At 52.2% G+C, this 18,555-nt stretch overlaps 1 protein-coding gene across 1 annotated transcript in view; it reads right to left on the bottom strand.

Moving 5' to 3' along the window:
• Positions 1-13,612: 13,612 nt before the first annotated feature.
• Positions 13,613-18,555, bottom strand: part of SDC3 (syndecan 3) — a gene marked incomplete at its 5' end in the record, with an annotated part of 28,638 nt that continues 23,695 nt past the window's right edge. Inside the window, 4 exons of the mRNA XM_080357748.1 lie at positions 13,613-14,484; positions 15,013-15,283; positions 16,603-17,213; positions 17,568-17,685. Coding sequence (XP_080213874.1) covers positions 14,318-14,484; positions 15,013-15,283; positions 16,603-17,213; positions 17,568-17,685 — 1,167 coding nt within the window. The 3' untranslated portion in view covers positions 13,613-14,317. The remainder of the gene's footprint in view (positions 14,485-15,012; positions 15,284-16,602; positions 17,214-17,567; positions 17,686-18,555) is intronic.

Below are 18,555 nucleotides of genomic sequence, written 5' to 3'. Positions count from 1 at the left end.
CTTGTGCTGAGAGATACATGAACACAGTTTGTTCAGCCTCTGGTGAAGGCAGATGAAACCCTCACTCAATTTCTGAGATTCAATCGTGCTAAAATCTATCAATTAACTAAAGACATTGGTGCTTGCTAATGTCAGACTAATTAAGACATGCTTCAAGCACTTCCTATTAGTTATTCTTGTGGTTATTAGGTGTGGAGGAGATGTGTATAAATAGATGAGCTCTCTGCTAAGGCAGGAAAAATTGTTGCAAAATTAGGCTCTGGTGGTGTGTTCTGAAATGGAGTTTGAGCGATATTGCTACTTAGCAAAAGAGGGATTTAATCTGTATGTATATATATTATGCATATATTAGCCATATGACAGGAGCATATTGAAACCTCTCAGGGGATTAGGACCCTCTTACATTATGCACTGTATGACAAACTGTAGCTGCCTAAAACAGAAGGTTGGCTTTGAGTGTCTTTTGAGCACAGATATAAATCAAACACTGGTTGTACCTGGGGCTACTGGAATTGGTCTCTACCAGAAGCACGTGTTGAACTGAGTGTGGGACGCGGGCGCTGGAAGAGCAGAGCTCCGCTGGACCTTCCCTGCCGGAACGCTGCGTGGCCACACGCGCGGCTCCTGGTGCGTCCATCCTCAGCCACCTGCAGACCTGCCGGCGACCCCAACCTGCTGGACATACCGTGAGCAGCCCCAGGGAAAGAATTCCGCTATAAATGTAGTGGGAATAGGTCATAAGAAAGTTCCTAGGGGAAAGTTGCCATATAGATTTAGCTTTTATTAGACTCCCGACTATTCACACAGGAGGAAAAGGCTATAAAAGTCCCAGCTACAAGGAAATCTTCCCTCCTCTGGTTAGACCAGAGGACTGACCCATGAGGTCTCTAGGGAACTGAAGGCCTTTCTCTGTGCCCCTGCTGTTAGAAAGCACAGCGACAGCGCTCTGTGGTTGGAGAAAGCCTCTGTTCCCCCTTCCCAAGCCCCTGAGCCGCCCAGCATCCTGAAGGAGCTGCTCTTTAATCAGGCGTCTGAAATAGCAAATACAAGAGTCATCTGGGGAAGACAGCCCTAAAGTTAAAAGAGGAACTTACTATGAAGCCTGAAACTAAAGAGAAGCCACCCATGAGTCTCCTCCGCAAGTTGTTCTTTTCTCTATCCAGTAAAAACCTCAAGGGATCAACTCCCACTAAATTACCCTCTTCTCTGCCAGCCAGAAACTTGCACGCATCACCTCCCAGTGAATTACCCTCCTCCCTGGCCAGCCTGAAACCTCCACGGCTCACGTCCCCTTGAACTCCTATGCCAGCCACAATTAATCCTTTCTGTCGAATTTTCATCCCCAGGTTCTTCTCCAAGTGAAAGATCTGAGGATCCATTAAGGAAAATGAAAACAATCTGTGGGCTTCTCGAGGTGTCCAAAGCAGCTTTGCACCGCCCGCTCCTGCCGAAGCCTGGCCTCTGCTTTTGCTGCTCCTTTAAAGCTCCCTCAAATGTAACAGGAATCAACAGTTTTCTCTCTTTTCTTGAAATAGCTGCAGCTTTGGGGATTATTTCCCCCTGTTCTCACAGTCTGCATTGGACATGTAAAGCTTCAGCGGTTGCCTGGCTCTGAATCCCTCTGTCCACCCACCGAAAACCGCTGTGTAAATTGGTGTTGCGATTTTCCTCTTCTCCATGTTCCCAACCCAGCTGGAAAGGAGCCTGGGGGAAGACCTCAGGTCCTGCTCTACGGGTCCTGCACCAAAGCAGGACCCTACACATTGGCAAGCCCCCCGAGCTCCGTCCTGGCCCCACGGCAGCCGCCTCCAGACCTCGGTGCTACAGATACGGGTTAACGCTCCTGCCTGGCTACCGAGACTCAGTGGGATAATTTGCGTTTCAGCAACATGAACCGCTGGCAAAACCTTCAGTCTGCTCAAGTCTTCCCACGCTGGGCAGCTCTGCAGTTGCATTTGTGCTCTGTCCTCCTCTCGGCTCCCCCAGCAAGGACAGAGTCACATCCCAGCAGAGTCAATGAGCCCCAGGATGTGCAAACTACGGCCATGAGAAAGAAGCAGCATTAAACATTTTTCTTTCCCCTTAAATCTCTGGTGAAGTATTTGATCTGGCAGCCTCTCCTACATTTATCACAGAAGATAATCTTTGCCGTTTTGGGCTAGTGATAAGGAAAAACTGCCTGTTATCAGCTGACCAGCTCGTCTCAGCAGGAGACATCTCATCTTGGGCACATCAAGGCAGATTTCATTATTAAAGAAGCTGTTTGTTTGCCCTGATCTATGGAGAAAAAAAGAGGAAAAAAATTAAAATGGCCATTTCTTTTGTTCTCCACAAGCAGCAAATCAGCGTTGCTGCTCTGTCTCCATTACCTGCCCGGTGATTGTCACCACTGAGAGCCTGGTGAGACCGGGGAAGGATGCTAAAAGCTTTCCTTCCCCCTTTTGCAGCACCATCTGCTTTTGTCTTCTGCAGGCAAGGAAACGTCCGCTGCTTTTAAGGGAGCGGGGTGGTGTAAATGTAACCCCGACTTTATTTTTAATGTGATAAATGGTAAAAAAATAACCAAACGGCCTCTTGCACATCCAGCGGTTGCCCTCAGCTGCTGCAGGGGTTGATTTGCTTGCAGCAACACCCTTTGGCCGTGAAGACGAGGGTCCCGCGGCCACCTCGGCTCCCTGCCCTTCGCCTCGCCCTGAATTAGCGAAACAAGGCGAGAATTCGGGTGTTTCCCAGGCGGTTTGGAAGCAGCTGTTTGCTCAGAATCTCCGTCCCCCCTCACCTCAGGGCAGCTCTGAAGAGGTGGGCGACAGCTGCTTTCCTATGGAAACGCTGCAGAAATATGGAAACCCAAACCAGTACAGAATCATTCAGAGTCCTCCAACAGGGACTCCGCAGCCTGGGTGCGCCAGCCCCTGCTCCTGTCCCTGCCCCCAGGATGTTATTGCTCCCCTTCGCTGCAATTTGAACTCATAATGTCTTATCTTCTTCACCACAGACATTGGAAATCAGATTTTAGTTTCATCACACAATTAACATTCAACAAAACCAACACTTTTTAAGGGAAAAGATCTACTTCACTGCCCTTCTTAATGTGAATATTTTGGAGTAATTTGAAATTATGCAGCTTGCCGCTTCCAAAGATTACACTAAGTTTTCCCATTTAAAAATGACAAACCATTTGGAAATGTAAGCCAATTGCCACACCATTTCCTTGCAGAGCCATCGTTTTAATTTGGGCTATTTCAGAACTACTAGAGAAAAACCTTACCACTGAACCAGGTGGGATTGTTTCCCCACCACCTGTCTCTGGTTTGGCCCCCAGGTCCCCGTCAGACACCTCACCAGCCCTCACTGCTGCGACTTTTAGGAAGCTCATAATTTCATATTTCCCCCCCAATCAAAACCAGTTCAACTGGTAATTTGTAGCTCACTGCCTTGGCTATCAGTGCAGATGTGTGCAGACAGAGATGAGTTTTCTGCTTCACAGGGCAGAGTCCGGGGGGATCCACACTGCAGCAACTGTCCCCATGTCCCCACCCCGGGTGGCAGTCACCGTTCACTCGGCCTCCCACACCGTTCTCCTCATTTGAGCTTGTGCTACAAAACATTTCAGCGGATTATTCAGCACCTCCGGGAGCTCTCGAGGAGGCAGAAATAACGAAAAAATATTAATTAGGCTATTATTAATTTATTATAATTATTAGCTGCTGACATCCTGCTCAGCACCAGGCTGGGCTCCAGCTGGTGGGACTGCCGTTGCAGATGGCAAGAGCCTGCCATGCAGGGAGGATTCTGTCAGAGCCCTGCCGCACCCCAAGGTACGCGTGGTATGGGGAGCGGGGAGGAGATGCAGGGGCCCCTCAGACACCTCAATAACAGCCCAGAATTTCCATACTGATTGTATTTCCTGCCCAAGCAGTTTACACAGCCTATAGTATCTTAGAGAAGAAATGGTCACAGTGTAGAGAACAGTTTAAGGATGTGAATAGTGTTTTGTCAGAGCATAGTTAGGTGAGATGGGAAGGTTGTGGTCCAAAATCTTCTTGGTGGAGCAGGAGGACCCAGAACACATGCTGGCCACGTTTTTATGTCACATCAGACAGGATCAGGGCTTTGTGTGCATGTCCACGTGGACGCGCAATGCACCTTGTGCCTAAACCACCCCCCAGCTCCTCATCACAACCCACGGAGACCTTCCAAACATCCGGTTTCAGAAACGTCCCTGCCCAGGGCAACACTCCTCATGCAAAACACACAGGAGGCACAAGTGCCTCCAGCCCAGCCTGCTTTCCAGCTGTTCCACTGATTGTACCCGTTGAACTCATTGCCTGCAGTGGGTTTGGATTCAGAGTGCTGGCTGTTGCAGAGGGGAATGCCCTGGGGTTTGATAATGTGGATTCAGGCTGAACCTGGAGCCCCAGGCTGAGCAAAAGCCCTCCTGCTCCGGAGCAGGAATCAGCTCCTGAGAGCTCACAGCCGGGAAAAGCTCTCAGCTCCAGTGCAGAGCACCAGAAGGAATCATTTCATCCTCAGCTGACACTATTACAGAAATTATTGGATTCAAGAGGCAGGAGAGAAATCACTGCTTGTGCTTCAGTTTCCCCAGTATGTGACTAAAGAAACAGTTCCGCCAAAAAGCCTAAAACTTCAAGCGCAGTCTCTAGGATTTCAGGGTCCTGCCAGCAAACTCCCCGTCTTCCCCCGTCCCTCCTTGTCCTCACCCACCGCAGCTCCTCTGGGGACCCTCCTGTCCTGTGGGCACCTGGAGCCCCTCCCCGGGCACCAGGTGCTTGTTGTGACTCTCCCGCGCCTCGGTGCGCACTGGCCGCTGAGCGCCCCGTCCTTCCCCGGCCACCCCGAAAGCGCTTGGAACTCAGGCCGAGTTGAGGTGGAACACAAATAAAGTTGTTAATTCCCAGCATACAAAATTAGGAGCATCTTACCTGGCGCGGGAAACATCCGGCAAGTTGGTTAACGAGCTGGTTCGCAGCCGCACGGATCATTTGCATATAAGGGTTACCGCCCACGTTCCTTAATTGAGCTCCTGATATTTAAAGGGAAAGGTGGTACTGAGACTTGTAATGCAGCTGGGGTGTGGGTGTGGGTGTGGGTGTGGGTGTGGGTGTGGGTGTGGGTGTGGGTGTGGGTGTGGGTGCGGGTGTGGGTGTGGATGGGTGTGGGTGTGGGTGTGGGTGTGGGTGTGGGTGTGGATGGGTGTGGGTGTGGGTGTGTGTAGGTCATGGCACCTCGCTAGATGGCTTCTCAAGTTATTTCCCAATTTCTACAGCTTTATTTTAACTCTTTTTAAGCAGAACGCTACTTCTGCGGCAGGAAGGCAGCAGGATTCCCCAGCCATTCTCCTTGCCAGGTAACCTCATGCAGACCAGGCCTGCAGGGAGCTCCCCAGCCACTGTTGCAGCAGGATGATGGTGCCTTTCGCCTCTGACACAATCCTCTTCCTAAAATTCAAGTTTTGGAAAACTAAGAGGCTTCAATTCCATGACCACGTCAGGAAATACTCTGCGTGGTGGGGGGAGTGGGGCTGCTCCTGCTTTCCTCTGGAAGTCATTGACAGGGATGCAATTTGGTCTGAGCCTTCTCAGAACCAGCTGATCCAATTCTCTGTTCCCAATGACTTAGTGCTGATGAGAAACAATTATAGAAAATAATGAGAAAGGCAGAATCAGATTGGAGTGTTTGGATTTTTATCTAAATGGAACACTTAAATCGTTTTAGCCTTTATTACTATTATTCTTTTGTTACAGGCAGTAGCACAGGGTCCCTATTATTTTTAATTGGCTTTGTTCCTCGTTAGATTGGACACAGATTGTCAACCAGCAGAATTTCTTATTGAATACAAATCCAGGCACCAAATGTCCAGGCTCCAGCAGTCCTGGATAAACACTGATTTTTCTGGACCTTTCTATTGAGGGAAATATCCCACCAGGGAAATCTCTGTCCTCTCAGACGTAGGACACGGGGCGAACTGTCCTGTCCACCCGTCACGAGGGTGGGTGCAGCCTCAGGAAAAACGGCACCTGGTTTGCGGATGGGAGGAAATGCCGCTGGGCAGGGCTGGGAGCGGGTGAGGGACATGTGCAAATCCCAAAAGTAGGATTATCAGCACAGATGCCAATTGTCCTGAAGCAGGTAAATAATGGGAAATGTTTGACTGCTGGATTAGTTGGCTATTAATATCTGCTGATGCTCAGGAAATGTTGTCACGCAGAGCAGGAATAGGCTGCTCTTTGCCTCGAATCCTGTACAATAGCCCAAAAATACTCCGAGGCGGCATTCTGGAGCCACTGGTGTCTGCCGTGCCCCGATATCCATCGCTCCCACCAGGCTGTCCTGTCCTGTCCTGGAGACCAGGACGAGGAGCTTTATCCGGCCATTCTTAGCTGGGATTTTATTTTTTTATGTATAAATATATATCATTTTTTAGAGGACTTCCTGCCCTTGGAGAATAGGGAAAAGAGTCAAGGGGGAAACACGGGAGGAATTTGCTGAGCCCAGAGATGAGCTGGGTGGGAGGGACCTCAGAGGGAAGAGGAGAAGAGGGAGTGAGGGTGCGGGTGTTATTTGTTCACAGTGACGCAGAGGACTCTGAAATAGGACTTTGTGCATGCAGGATCAGACCTGCAAGGGGAGAGGGCGGAGATGACCCACCATGCCCATGTACCCAGCAGAGCTGCTCCGCGCTGGGACGGGGCCGGGCAGCCGCCGCTGCCGTCAGCAAAGCTGTGACCAGCGCTAGTCAGAGCAGCTGGTAACCACTGTGCGTTTGGAGTGCGCAGGAAGCTCGGAGAGGATTTGTAACCCTCTGAGGATCTGACGGGGAGCTCTGTCACTGCTGAAATGCAGCTGTGTGGAGTCTGGGAGGGGGTTAAAGCCGTGAAGGCATTTGGGTCTGACCTCATTCTCCAATACCTGAATGTTTAGGGGGATTTATGGTTTTTGCAAATCCCAGGCAGCGGTACAGCCCCCTCCCTGCCCTCCTTCCCTTCCAGCGCGCCCCAATGGCTCGTGGCTTGGGGGAGAGCAGCTGGAAAGGTCCTGGGGGTGTTGGTGCCAGCGGCTGAACATGAGCCGGCATGTGCCCAGGTGGCCAAGAGGCCACAGCATCCCGAGTGTCCCAGCGCCGTGCGGCCAGGGGACCAGGGAGTGACCGTCCCTGCGCTGGGACCTGCAGGAAAAAACGCGAATCCTGGGGCAGTTTTGGGCCCCTCACGGCAAGAAACCCTTGAGGTGCTGGAGCGAGTGCAGAGAAGGGAACGGAGCTGCTGAGGGGCTGGAGCACGAGTCTCTCAACCTCTGCTGTGTTCAGATAAAAAACAGGCAGAAGTTGCCTTCCCGGCTGAGGTTGACCTGCCCACTGATCACGGAGGTGACTTGTTTTAATACCTTTCCAATTTATGAAGATCACTTGGAATTCTGGCCCTGTCCTCTGATGTACTCGCTGTCCCTTGCAGCAAAGCATTGTCTGCAAATTTAATAATAATCGGTGTTAGGCCATCATTCAACTGTTAAGGAAAATATTGAATAAACCTGCCCCCTGGAGAGATCCTGTCTGTGTACCCACTCAATCTGTCTGTCCGTTTGGACAGTGAGCTGCTGATGAGCACTCCCCAGGTACCTTACAGCCAAGTTTTCCACCCACCCTACAATAAACTGCATATAGACGAGGGTGTCCTGTGGGACAGTGACAGAGCCTCGCTGCCCTGCCGTGTTGGACACAGACAGGTCCCTGTCTGTACACAGAGCTCAAAAGGATAGTGGATTGATTTGACACATCGCTTCCTGACGAGTCCATCAAAACCAATGTCTTCCGGGTGCTTACCAGCAGCGGGACTGTTTCATCCAACATTGCATCCAGGACAGTGGTGACAATCTTGTGTACGTCCACGCTCTCTTCAGCTCAGGGTTGGTGTCTGGGGGTCTTTCCCAGCTGTGGGCAGCACTGGACACTCAGGTGGGTGTTGTGGCTGTTCGTGTGCAATTGTCTAAAAGCCCTTTGAACCAAGACGGGGTTAGTGCCTCTGGCCTGTTGGTTTGCAAGGTGAAGTCTCAATTACAGTGTTATTTTTGTACGCTCTGCTCATGTAGCAGAGATTTGTAAAGGGTAAGTCACAGGGAGCCCCCTTTGCTGCAAAATAAAACCCCTCTTGGGCTGTTTGGGGTTATCCCACCGAATCCTGGAGGTCTGCGATGGTGCTGGGGGAAGGGAACGTTCCCATAAGTGCCGTTTGGTGGGGAAAAATATATACAAGCAATGGGGATGGGGATATAATTAGAGGCTGTTTCAAGCCTTCAGCTTGAATACCAACGCCTCAGTGCGAGCAGTTACTCACTTTGTAACGGCCTCAGCCGAGCATACGGGCAGGGAAATCGTATCACCTGAAAACCTGGGTGGGTGGCCCTGGTGAACCTGAGGTGCTTCTGTAGGGAGCAGTCCCGGGGGCATAGAGGGGTTGGGGTGATCAGGACTTGCCTGGCCCTGAAAGCCTATGGTTGGGGTGCAAAGTGAAGGGATTCGGGGCTCTATCTGCTCCCAGCATCCAGCAAGGTGTATGAAGCTGGTAATAAAACCCAGGAACACCCAAAAAAATGTACCCAGAAGTTACCTTCCCTGAAATGTATGCTCGAGGCCATGGAACTGTCATCGAGTCGGGACACAGCACTGAGGTCTGGGCTCTGCAACACAGGGGCTGTTAAACACATCAGGTGTCTCCTTGCGGAGGCCAACGGCACCACCGCCGGATCTCTCACCGTGTTCCCTCCCAGGAATTGCTCTGGCAAGGAGAGCCAGGACTAGAACTAAACCCGGGCCGGCGGTGTGCAGCACAAAGCCAGCGGAGCCCAGCGCGGACAAGGTTTAAATGACTTTATTTCTTCTTTCTCCTTTTATAAATGGGCACAGCACAGAAATAATTAAAAAAAATAGACAGTACCATTACAGTGCTAGATCCATTGGCAAAGGTTATTTTTATAGTCTTTTTTTAATTATTTTTAAAGTTTTGGCCATTGAGTAAGAACAAAAACAATTAACAAACATTTTATTTTGTTTTTGTTTTTTTAACAGACACTATGAAGCAATTTCAGTACTAAACTCTAAAAGAGTTATGTACATACAAAAAAAACTTCTGTTTAAGATATGTTTCCTATTAAAAATATTTACATGCATTTTTTTCCCCTCCCATGTTCACTGAAAGGTAAAACACTTGTAGTTCCTTGTATTCTTAAAGACTTTTCCATTCTCCTATTGGAAATTTACGTCAGCTCCAAAGAAAAAGCAACGTGGGGCTCACTTGTTGTTGGGTTTTTCTTTTTCTTTGAATTATTTAAGTCTTCTGGAAAGGGATATTTATTTTTTTTAACATATATCAATGGATTTATTTTTTTTTTAATTTATACAAGAATGTTCCACGTTTATTTACACGAGAACCAATGGGTGGCAGCTCCTCCTGGAGCAATGGGGGCGAGCGTTAGTGGGAGATAAGCGCGTGGGTTTTAAAAAGCAGTTCTACCAAACTGCGGTGGATATACAATTGTCTGCAGTCAGCAGTTCTGTCTGGTTTGATTGTCAGCTGTAATTTATGACTTAGACCAGGGGACCCAGCACAGGGGTGGCTTATGCACATGGAGTCTCTGCTACCCTTGGGGTCTCTGGAGACGCGTCGGATGAGCAGTTGGGAAGGTGGGGGAGAGAACCGAGCTCTGGGCATGGCACGGGCAGCTCCGCGGGCGGCTTTGCGCCAAAATAAAACTAAGTTTAAAAAAAACAATAAAAAAAAGGTACACTCCAGCCTGGGGCTTCTCTACAGAGACTGGGGGGTGCGTCCCCGGAGCCGCAGGCACAAGATACGGGGGGTAAAGTGGAGGAAATGGGGGCTTCAGCTGCTTTGCTGGCAGCCTGGGCTGTGCTTCAGCTCTGCCAGGGATGTGGCAAAATGCCCCTTTATCCCAGCCCTGGTGGACCCCGACCCAGCGGCCAGGATGGGGCCCTTGCTGGGACAGAGGGACAGACAGACGGAGCCGGCAGCGCAGGGACAAATCCCGCAGCAGTGGATGGGGCCGAGGGCTGCGGAGTGCGGCACGGCACCGGCTGATAAACCCCCCTCCTCATTCACGAGGTTTGCATTGAGCCTGTGCACGCGCGTGGGCTTTGTACACACGCGTATATACATATATACATATATATTAATTACATACACATATATATACATACAGACGCCACACGCGGCCCAGCCAAGCAGCTGGCGAGACGCCGCTGGTTCTCATCAGCCTTTCAGTACTGCAAATTCAATGTCACTTTAGGAGCTGCTGGAGCCTCATGGAAACCTTGGAGCCCAGAAACGCTGAGCATCATAAAAAGGGTGATAATTTAAAAATCCATTCTTGGTTTTAGCTAATGGTTTTGCTCCTATTAAAGCCTCCGCATGGGTGACTCATGGCCGGGGTCGGAGAGCTCTGGATGGTGAGGGTGGGGAGCAGGAGCCGAGGCTCACGTGGAGCAAAGTGGCTCTTGCACGGGGACCTTCAGCACCCAGCAGGCAAAATGGGGAGGGAATGGGAGATGTAGAGGCAAACCAGCACTCAACAGCACACATCCAGCCCAGGGCTATCACTGGGAGACCTCCCCGGTGCAGAGTCCTGCTGCTGCTTTTTGAAAAGTCCAAAATCAAAGAGATTTTTGGAGGAAAGGGGCAACTCCCAGCCCTGCAAAACTTGTCCGGGGCTGGGTTCAGTTCCATCCCGTCCCCCTTCCAGCCCACCCCCTGCCCCATTTGGGCTCTCACACATATTTTCTGGTCCTCCCTTCCCTTCGAGCTCCTCCTGCTGCCTCCTCCTTATTTATATGGCCCGGGAGTCACCGGTTACTTTCCCATTCTCCTCCAAGACATTGGCTGCCACAAATCCCAGGAACAAGAGACCAAAACCCAGCACAGCTGGGAGAGGAACCGGCACCATCTCCCACACCTGGCGATTGCAGCTCTCCTAAATGCATCAGGCTGGCACAGCAGTGTCTTCCTTCAGTGCATCTATCACACACACACAAATCTGGAAAAGAAATGGCAAAGCAAACGAAAAAGCAAATTAAAAAGCCCACATGGGCCACCCAGGTCCTTGGGGCGCACAGCTGGACGGAGCAGCACATCTGGGGCTGCCCCGGCTGGGACACGCAGCTGCTCGTGGGTGCTATGGCTGCGAGGGACGCGCAAGGGCCGGGGAAGGAGCCGGATTCGTGCGGAGGGGACAGCGCCCGGTCGGGCAGCTCAGGAGGGGATGGTGGGTGAGATGCTCAAGCGCCCATCAGAATTGAGTTTCCTACAAACCTGCTCCGTGGCCAAATCAACAGCTGAGAAAAGATGGGTTATTTTTGCTCCCAAGCATCCAACAACTAACCCGATGCTCTGGGGAGCTGGGGTGACAGGAAAGGCTCCCTAGTGATTTATCCCCCCCAAAAAAAGGGCTCCAAACCCAAGAGCCGGTCTCCTTGAGCTCGCATCCCTCTCCAGGCAGAGAGCAACACAGCGAGTGCCTGGAAGCAGCAAACATCCACTGAATGAAGCCTTTAGTCCATTCTGATTGCCAGTTTCATTGCCTTCACCTATTTTTTTTGTTTCCGCATGTGGTCATCTGGTACTTTCAAGGGCTGCCGGAGGAAGCCGAGCCTCCTCTTCACCTTCCTCACTGCTGGAACTGCAGCGGCTTTAAGTGCCAGGATTACAACTTAACACCAGCCGAGCGAACCGAGGTTAAGCTTGAGTGAATAAAAAATTGTATTATAGAACTCCAGACTATTAATGGGAAAAAAAAAAATAGAATGAAGAAGATTAGGGAAGCAGCTAAGAAAAGCAGCATTTAAAAGCTTAAGCTGGGAGGGTATTTTTAATGCAAGCTCAAAAGATTAAGTCCACGTTTTTCCAAAAGATGGTGACTTTTGAGTGGCCTTGATACTTGACGTGCCCAACTCATTAAATGATGAAGAGGCTCAATTTCTGCTACTCCCCAACAGTCAAGGCCCTTTGTGTAGTGCTGTAAAGACCCAAACCCATCAAAACCATGAGTTAAAACTCTCTCTAACCTGCTCCAAAAAGAAAGTGGCTCTTGGAGCCAGGGTGGCACCAACCTTCTTCGGACACGTGGTTCCCGCCTTCACAGCAGCAGCAGCATCATCCTCATTTTCCACAGCCGGGATGGACCCGAAGCGTGGGCAAACACACACACACCCCCTCCACCATCTGCCTTTCAGCATCACCACCCAAGACATCCAACGGGACCATCTCCTCTGAATTAAAAGAGCCAAACCAAGGCTGATTTTGAGGCTGACGTCTCTAAACCGGGATTTTACAGCCGGGCTGTGCACGGGGTGCACGGGGTTCGGCTCCCTGCCCGGCAGTAAAGCTGGGTCGGCATTTCGGGTCACTGTCCCTGCACCTCAAACCTCACATCTCCACAACCACAAAGCCCACCAGCCATCATATGCCGTACAATGAAAATTTACAGGGATTTCTATTCATATATATATATATATATATATATATATATAGCTGTGTATGTATGCAAGTATATATATATATATTTATATAAAATATGCATTTGGCCTCTCAAATTCTAACACAAAGAAGCACTTCTGTCTTGTAGCCTCCATCAGGATCATAAATCCCTCTATCCACTGACACGCTGAGGGGACAAAGTGTCACCGTGTCTGTCCATGTTAATTAATTCATGACGCAACAGAGTCAAAGCAACTGTGTTTTTCCCATTTTCCTGTTTAAATTGCTCTAAGAGCAAAGCCTCGGTCTCCATGGGGCACCACTGAGCTCGCGACCATCATCAAAACAGCGCTCCTTGACTGCGGCACAAACAGTGCTTCAGCTAATTAAAAGCCAACTCATTGCAATATCTAATTGACTTTTCTGTGCAGAGCTTGCTCCAGACGTATCTCGCCTTTCTAGAAGGGACGGTTGGGCTCCGGGTCGGGCCCTGCTGCTCTGCACCTTCGGGGGCCTCGGAGGGGACACCTGGGTGACAATATCTTCCAGGAGCTTTTGCTCTCGGGCTCCTGGGGGCCCTGGGGGTTATACTGGGATTTAAGCAACAACAGAAGAAACTCAAATCGTCATCTCTGGGTCTTACAAAAGACACGGAGCAGCCAAGCTGCCCTGGGGCTGAGCGGTGGAAGGTCTCCGCTCTGCCTCAGCTCTGGGGTGAGTGGCCCTTGGGGACCCCTGCCCGACCACCCCAGGGGACAGAGTATTACCTCCGCATTGCATTTATTTTCCTATGTCGTGTCTCAGGCCTTGCAGAGCTGTTTAATCCCCTCTGGAGGAACTGGGAGAGGGTTTAGCTCCTCCATTGCCAGCTCCCCCCACGCAGCGTCCCGCTCCGTTTCACAACCAGCGCTCCGGGTCGTACTGCGCAAGCTGAGATTTATTGGTCACAGTGAAAACCCAGCAAAAGCAAAGTCCCTTCTCCACCGAGCCCCTCGGCGGGCGGCGACAGGCGGGTTCTGCAGACTCCGGGTCTCCGGCTGTGCACCGCGATGCGGCGAAGCGAGGTGGCGGCAGCGCGAGATGCCCCGATGCAGCTTCTTGCCGCTCCACAAGCTCTCCGAAGAGTCGATGTAAAGGGGTCATTTGCAGCGTATTGGCCAGGTATGTGTGTATTTATTTTCTCACCACTCCAAGAGCAAAGCCCGGGGCATCAGGTATTCCAGCCCCTTGTGCTTTCTTCGAGGTTCAAAGTGTATCTGAGAGCCGCATCCTCTCTTCAAACAGAAGCAGAGAGCAAGGTAATTCCTGCAAAGCAGCCAACCCCGTTCAAAAAAGAAAATGCAAAATAAAAACAAGAGAGGGGAATGAAACGTCCCTCCTTTCCAAAGGAAAAAAAAATAAAATAAAGAAGATAAATCCAAACCAACACCCCTGCGCCCCAGGGCTGGCAGGAGGCATCCGGCTCCCAGAGTCCGTTGTGTTGGTGGGACCAGCCCGGTGACCTCCGGCCGCTGTCCCAGCCTGCCCGGCCGCTCCCAGACGCGGGTTCCGCGGCGCCGGCTCCTCGTCCCGTCCCTCCCGCTGCACCGAGGCCAGCGGGGTCGGGCTGAACTCAGCGGTGCGTGGGGCGCTCGGTGTTCTCATCATGCCCAAGATGGGTTTTCTCCTTTAGCTGTTGCGGGTTTTGCTTTTTAAATTCACAGTCTGATCCAAAAAAGAGAGACAGAGAGAGAGAAAGAGGGAGACTGGATGAAGTAGAGGAGGAGGGAGAGTTTGGAGCGGGGAGGGAGGGAGCACGAGGCACGCCGGCTCTCCTTCTACGCGTAAAACTCCTCCTGCTTGTCAGGCTTCTGGTACGTCACGTTGGCTTGTTTGGGCTCCTCCAGCGTGTAGCTGCCCTCGTCCTTCTTCTTCATCCGGTAGATGAGCAGCATGACGAGGAAGGCGGCAAACAGGGCTCCTACCACGCCGCCCACGATCACCGCTGCAGAACAAAGAGGCACAGCCGTCAGTGCCGCCATCGGTGCCACCCGCAGCCCCAGCGCCACTCACAGCACCACTCTGAGCTCAGAGCACCCGCTCAGCACCACTCAGAGCACAGGTAATTCAGGGGGTAATTTGAGACCCCTGCTTGGTTTTGTGTTTGCAAGCTTGCGAGCAACATTTCTCCTGAAATCTACGATTAAGAAAACTGAAAATGAAGGTGATGGGCTCATGCAATCATATAATCACAGAAGAGTTTGGGTTGAAGGGCCCTTCCCAGCTCCCCCAGTGCCACCCCTGCCTTTTCAGTCCGGAAAGGCCACAATAAGGTCTCCCTGGAGCTTCTCTTCTCCAGCTGAACAGCCCGGCTCTCTCAGCCTGTCCCACAGCAGAGCTGTTCCACCCCTTGCATCATGCAGGATCGTGTTCCAGACTCGACACTGACCCCTCTCCGGGGCTGGCCAGCCCAGCTCTCTGCCCCCCAAACACACCAGCTCTTCCCGCACAAGCCCACGGCCCCAGCTCTCACCTATCAACACTTCTTTCCTCTCCAGGATGTTTTTCTGGGGCAGCTGAGCAGCCGAGTTACCCGAGTCTATCGTGTTGTCCATCAGCCCCGGCTCCGGGTTCTTGCCCAGCGCGGGGCTGGACGGCGGCGTCACCACGGCCATCACCTCGTTACCCAGCTCGGGACGAGTGGTCTCCTCCTCCTCCCGGATCTCAAAGTCCCCGCTGGGGCTGCTGCTGACCGGGACCTCCAGCTCATTGTCGAGGCCTGTCGTCACCTCCCCTGGCTCCATCTGGGAGAAAGGACAAGATGGAGCAGAGGACAAGGACCAGAGGGTGGCTCCTGCCTCCAGCAGCTCTGCTAGGAGGACATCACAGTACTGATGACAGAGTGGCCCTCTCAGCAGAGCACATGGGGTGTAAGGTTGGGGTGTCCCTTCCCTGCATCACTGAAATGGATGATTCTATTGCAGAATGAGCAACACAACCCAGTATCTTGATGGTGACCAAAAGGGCCTGAGGGGCCCACATGAAGTGATGCAACCCTGGAGAGCAAATACAGGCTGGACCAATGAGCCCCTCCATCGCCCTCCCACCCAAACGTGACCAATTCATCGCCTCCTGCACATCATCACCCTCCCGCCCAGCCCTCACCTGTTCATCGCCTCCTGCACATCCACACACCTGCAGCTCCCCCAGGGGCAAAGTCCCCCATACTTTCCTCCTTATCCCAGCAGCCTGACCTACTACATGTCCACATGCTGAGCTGGACCACACTGAGCATCCCTGAGCAAAACGTCCCCAGGATGCCACCTTCATGGAGCAAACGGCTCCCTCCACAGCTACCTCAGGGTGTCACAAATCAGGATGAGCAAAGAGCTCGATGGGCCAAAGTTGGAGAGGGTGAGCAGGAGCCCTCTCCATGTCCCACCGCCCCCGGGGTGAGCGCATGGCTCACTGCTTCCCACAAGCACGCGTTTTTGTGACAGAGATTAATCGAAGGTCAGCAAGAGCCCGGAGCGCTATACATACATATACGTACACAAAAAAGAGGGACTAGTTTAGACAAATCACTCCACCTTTCAGTCACAGCAGTTTTCAAAGGGCCCCCGAGGGGCTCTGAATGCGAGATGGATCAGCGGATTAAATCCCCCGTTCAGGGCGCCCGACGGGCTGGAAATGCACCGTCAAGTGTAATTGTGGAGCGTTTGTGCCTCACACTGATGGGCTGTGAGTTGGGAAACAGGACAATGAGCCCAGACACCAAATCCAGAGGAAAGTGGATCTTTCCCCATGGTGCAGTGGTACCACCAGCCCTGACATCTCCTGCCCTGGGAAACTGCTCTGGAGCAGCTGGGCAAGGTAGAGATGGGGGCAACAGGGATGTGTGGCACACCCATGGGTGCCCATGTCCCCCATCACTTCTCACACCAGTCCCATCACCACGTTCTGCCCATGCTAAACCCTCCCACCCTTTAATCTCTACTCTTCAGCTCCCCAAATGTTCCACTCTCAGGATGGATCCACCCCAAAGGCTTCCCATTGCCATCACGTGGCTTCAAAACACAGTCCATAAGCCCTTGAGCAGGTGAGAAGGGCTCCTGCCTCCTACCTGGGGGGCTTCTGTGGGCGGCAGCGTGGCAGGACTAGATGGCAAAGCTGTGCTTTTATCTGTGAGGTCTGCAGTCCTGGAGGTGCTTGGCTTTGGCAGGGACCTGGGCTTGGCTGTGCTGGTGGGGACGAGCCGCGACGTGGCCACCTCTGTTGATGTGCTGGTTTCGAGGACGGAGGTGGTGGGTGTCTCCAGGGTGGTGGCTTGGGTCGTGGCTGCCTTGGTGACAAAGGGGGGCAGGAACCTCCGGATGGTGGTGGGTTTGGCGGTGGCCACGGTGGTGCTGGTGGTGGTGGCCACGGTGGTGGTGCTGGTGGTGGTGGCAGCCGTGGTGGTCGTAGTGGTGGTCGTAGTGGTAGGGGAGTCGCTGGCAGTGGTACTGGTGGTGGTTGCTTTCCAACTGGGGACCACGGGTGTCTCTGTCACCCTAGGGATATACAGGACGCTGGTTGTCTGCTCGGGGGTGGTGTCCTCAGCAGGGAACGGTTCGAAGGGCGTCACCACGGGCTGCACCGAGGTGATGGGCAGCACGGCCGCCGTGGTGGGGAGCGTGACGGTCGTGTCCGTAGTGAGGCCGCCTGCCGTCTCCAGCCCCGACTCCTGCTCAAAATCTGAAAGAGGGGGAGAAAAGCAAAGGGTGAAGCTGCTGCTGTCCTGGCACTTCCCAGGGCTGGCATCCCCGAAAACCCAAGAGAATGGGCTGGTTATGGGCTCAGAAGAAACCAAGGGCTGCAAATTCCCACGTGGTGGCTAAAGCTCCTCTCTAGGGTCAGAGAAAGCTCTACAGCATTGGCACATCCTGTCGTGCTGGGGGAAGGCTGATCCTGTCCAATATGACCAGAGACAGAAGTAGGAAATGGAGACACCTGAGCTCAACCTTGGGACTGTTCCCTTTGGTTCTGTCCAGGAGAGGGCAGGAGGGTGGCTCCGGAGATGGGCAAGGGGTGGTCCCCATGGCTACTTACACCCTGAGCCGGAGCCTGAGTAGACATCGTCCAGTTCATCGTCCCCAAAGGGGTCATCGTCCCCGGAGCCCTCCAGGTCCACGGGCCTCTCGTAGTTCTCATTGCGCCAGCGCTGAGCCTGCAGCCGAACGGGAAGAGACCAAACCATGAGCGGTCCCTGCAGCGACATCCCTGCACAGCCCCCATGGGGTGACACACGGTGACTGTCCCTATGCTGGGGCAGTTTTGGGCCCCTCACACCAAGAAAGAGCCTGAGGTGCTGGAGCGAGTGGAGAGAAGGGAACGGAGCTGGTGAGGGGCTGGAGCACAAGTGTGATGGAGACTGAGGGACCTGGGGGGTTGGACTCTGGTCTTGACGGTCTCTTCCAACCAAAACGATTCCGCGGCTCTAAGACGGATCGGGAGCACAAGCAGTTGCTCTCCAGCTGAGCCACCCCGAAACATGTTGGTTTGGTTTTTTTTCCTCAAAACAATTTGTTGTTGCAAATCTTTCAGCCAAGCTGACATTTTGTGGAGAGCTCACATTGACTCCAGTAACATTTCCCATGGAAATGAGCCCTCTGGAAAAGGGGAGGAAAAACAACAACTGCCTTTGGAAACACTTAGAAAAATTCCCCGTTTGGCTCCCCAGCTAGCTATTGTTTCGGTTTAGATTATTTTCATGTGATTCCTGGCACAGGTGTGAGAGTAACACACTCTATCCGCTGCCATAACTTGGACAGTCTCAATATGAAACAATGTCAGACTTCAAATACTCCACAGCGCTGCTAAAACTTGAAGAGCCCTTGCTAGTAGGACTCTTAAACATCTTGTTTTGCAGATCAAAGTATCTCCCTTTTGTGTTGCAAGGAAGGAGTTTGACACTTCATTACAAACCAAACAAGTAGGCTTTGATCTGCAAGACAGCATCAGATGTTCCAAGATGTAACAAGCCAGGTTAGTACTTAAATTTAAAACAAAGGAGTAGAAGGGTCCCCTTCACCTATTA

This window comes from Nesoenas mayeri (genome assembly GCF_963082525.1).
Source record: "Nesoenas mayeri genome assembly, chromosome: 21".
Classification (NCBI taxonomy): Eukaryota; Metazoa; Chordata; class Aves; order Columbiformes; family Columbidae; genus Nesoenas; species Nesoenas mayeri.
This window is presented reverse-complemented; position numbering and strand designations above follow the sequence as displayed.